At 31.3% G+C, this 3,546-nt stretch overlaps 1 protein-coding gene across 1 annotated transcript; it reads left to right on the top strand.

The window, feature by feature from the left end:
• Positions 1–342: 342 nt before the first annotated feature.
• On the top strand, positions 343–3,546 carry LOC111410367. Its single transcript, XM_023040666.1, has 3 exons — positions 343–553; positions 686–748; positions 3,147–3,546. Exons 1-3 carry the CDS (start codon positions 398–400, stop codon positions 3,273–3,275), a joined length of 348 nt encoding a protein of 115 aa, XP_022896434.1. The 5' UTR covers positions 343–397; the 3' UTR covers positions 3,276–3,546.

Here is a 3,546-nt window from a genome sequence, read left to right as displayed (position 1 = left end):
ATAAATTTTTAAAATTGAGTTTAAAATATAATTTTACAAAAAATAAATATTATAAAACTACCGATTAGGACCGCCGCCCACCACCAAGATTGAACACGTGCGCATTAGCTAAACCGACTAATCATTCCATTTACATCCACGTATTAACATGTAACAGTTCATGAAGCAGGTGAACTTTCTGCAAATCAAAAACTTCCACATTTCAGATTTGAAATCTTTGAAAAAATCTCGACAGTTTCTAAAAATGGAACAGTATGTATAGTAAACCTCCACGTTTTCCAGAATAGCTATCTAGAATATCACACGTGTGTAATCGTCTTCTGGGCTGGTTTTGCCACGTTTCATTACGTGGTTATCATGTTCACCCCCTACAAACTTTCTTTGTGTGTGTATATATATGGTTGTTGGGTTGTTGAATGATCTTCATTTACGTAGAAGAAAAGCTGTTTCGTGGAGTTTAAGGATGTCTGCAATGGAGATTGGATTAGAGAGGCAATCATCAATTGAGAAGGAACCTCGTACTCTTAATATCGATCAAATCCAATATGCAAGAGTATGTCTTTCTTTCTTTCTTTCCCTATACACCTGGTGAGATAGGATCAGAATTTTCATAAAGGGAAAAATATACTAAAATTAATATTTTGTATGAATCCGAAAAAATAAAAAATGTTGTTTATATATACAGGAGGCAGCAATGTCTGTGATGAACACAAGGAGCATTGAAGAAGCTTTGACGATTTTCACTAAGGTATATATGGTAGATCAAATTTGAAATATATTGAACTCGAAATTGTGTGGGTATCTATTCGGCCTCTCTTTGTAGTAGAAAATATTCTAATTTTCATTACTTCATTATTGTTTGTTTGTTTGTAACCGTTAAAAGGAAAAAAAAAAAAAAAAAAAAAAAAGGCTTTCTTCATCGAAACTCGCATAGAAGTAAATGGAAGCGGCGTGGTTATGTTCATTCCAAAAAGTGTTTTGGGAAAATGAAATTTAGAATAGTGATTTTTTATTAGATGTGTTGTTAAAAAATAAGAGAAATTTTTGGATTCATATATAAAATTGAATATGAATTTTAGAAAAAAAAATAATAATAAAGGGGTTTTTGGGGAACAATAGATAAATAATGACTAAAGTTGCCTCTAATATTGTAGCCCTATTTGTGGTCCTTTAATTTAAAAAATTGGAGTATGTAATAGTGATTGATGTTGAAATATGTGATTAAAAAAAAGGAAATTTTTTTTAATTTATGTGTAATATTATTTTAATAAAAAATATGTGATTAAAAATGAGTACTGTAGAAAAAATAATTTGATAGAATGTGAGAAAATAGTTGACAAACTAGGCACAGCCTGAATTATGAAAGGTGTACGACAATGTTTCTTATTTTATTTTTTATTTTCTTGATTGATTGAAGGTCTAATAGTATGTCCCCAAGTCTCACACTAGACGAAAGGAACCATTACTTTTTGCTCCAAAAGATGTGTTTGGTGGTGGTGGTATTATTATTATTATTATTATTATTATTAGGGTCCTAATCCCTTTAAGGCAGGTGTTTGGGAATTTATTTATCTTAACATTTCAATACCAACACGTTTACTTATGGAGTAATGCTTTTTGAAATCAACTACTACGTACAACAGTCACTCTATGTGGCATTTTATGTGAACATTTGTTATTTAAGGCATATAATTTTATTGATGAATTTGACTGCTATTCATAATTATAATCAGTGTTCATTTTATGAATAAGTTTGTTATTAAGATATTAACTTGTTCTGATGATGACTATTGATTATGAATAGCAATAAGTAACTATGAGGAGCATTACTCTTATTTATGTTTCTAAGATAACTTTAAGTCAAATTATTTCTTAAGTGAATCTTGATCTTGACATCACTTTGGCTTCCGTTTTGGCAAATTCATTAATTAATTTATACTCTCTCGTCTCATATAAATATGATTGATTTTCTTTTTCATCCGTTCCAATTTATATATCACTTTTCTTCTTAAAATTATAGAATTTTTTTTAAAAATTTTTTCAATATACCCCATTTAATGTACCCTATTATCAACAAATATAAATTAGTCATAGTTAAATCATTATTTAATGTAGGAGTATATTAGAAAAAAATTAAAAATTTTAACCATATGCGTTACTTTTTCTTAATATGTGCAAAAATAGGAATAAGTTTATCTTTATGGGATGAATGAGTAAAATATAACATTAGCTTTTAAGAAATTTATAAATAATAAATGAGTAGTAATTATTATTTTGATTAAACTAATTATAAATTGGTTGCTGGACGGATTGACTTGCTCCTCAAATCATCAACAACCCTCCCGCTTTTGAAATCTTTAGTGAGATATTCTTTGTTATCCTTGACATTTTTATCGAACATGTTGCACGTTCACTTGTAGTAGATCCTGGATCTATATATTTCTGATCAACTGAGTTGGAGTTGAAGCATTTTTTGTACGATGGCTCAAAAGGTTCTCTTGTTTATACGTAATTAAAATTTACTTTTGCTAATTCTTATGACCATCTAATTGCATGGTTACTGATGAGTCGTTTGCATTAAGGTAGGTCGTGTGAAACCTTGATTTCTTTCATTTTTGTTCTGTGTTTTGTCGAACCAATTAGATTCAGTAGCTAAATTTTGGTGTTAATGAGATTTGAACAATTCAATATTAGATTAGAAGGGTTCCATGAATTTATTTATTTTTTTCATTTTTTTTTTATGACCGTGGGTATCCGGACTAGATTACGCGCACCTCGATTAATCTCATGGAGTCCTGAAGTTTACGGTCGGGTACTCACCCCAGTGGCTCTGGGAGGACTCGAATTGATAATCATTGTGAGCAAATTCAAAGTCTGATCACTAAACTATCCCTTGGGGCTCTTTCATGAATTATTTATTTTCACGTTTTTAATGCTCTGTCTCGAAATGGCTGAGCATGGACAATTATAATATTGAAATGTTTGTTTGATTATTCATCAGTACAAAAAATCAAGTAAAATTTTGTGGATTATGCAACGGGATTCTATTCAACAACGTATACCATCTTGTTTGTGACTTTGCATATATAAATTAATGTTGCGATATGATGCTTGAACCTTCGTAACAATCTTTGGTTATGTTGCAGGGTTTAAAACCGGTGGTTAATTGTGTGGGAGATGAATGCAACGAGATGAACTCCGGCGAAGACCTCGACACTTTAGCTAATGAATTGAGCATTTCGGGGTTTAGAGACATTGTTTCCGCGCCATTTTAGAAAGCTGCAAATCGAGCTACTTTTTATACAACTTGCTAAGAATCGAATTTGTGTTTTTCAGCATGAGATTGAATTTTTCGTTCTTTGAAAAGGTCCAACCTGATCGAGTTGTAGTTATAAATATAGAGTCGATCGGGAGGTCTCAGTTTGGTCGTGCCACAGATGGGGAGATTGGCTCCTCAGGGGCCATAGAGGACAAGTAATCGTATGCTTTTCAAGTGCATTTTCCTTTTTTAACGAAGTGCAATGAAGCGAAATGTTTCCGTCTTTA

Source organism: Olea europaea, chromosome 2 (assembly GCF_002742605.1).
Source record: "Olea europaea var. sylvestris chromosome 2, O_europaea_v1, whole genome shotgun sequence".
Taxonomy (NCBI): Eukaryota; Viridiplantae; Streptophyta; class Magnoliopsida; order Lamiales; family Oleaceae; genus Olea; species Olea europaea.
The sequence above is the reverse complement of the archived record's forward strand: the minus strand, read 5'-3'. Positions and strand labels throughout refer to the sequence as shown.

Bases quoted from the DNA above. Each gene is read 5' to 3' on its own strand.
- LOC111410367 (XM_023040666.1), top strand. From the start codon at position 398: ATGGTTGTTGGGTTGTTGAATGATCTTCATTTACGTAGAAGAAAAGCT. The intron at 554-685 runs GTATGTCTTTCT...TTATATATACAG, and splicing joins ATCAAATCCAATATGCAAGA to GAGGCAGCAATGTCTGTGAT. The intron at 749-3,146 runs GTATATATGGTA...GTTATGTTGCAG, and splicing joins CTTTGACGATTTTCACTAAG to GGTTTAAAACCGGTGGTTAA.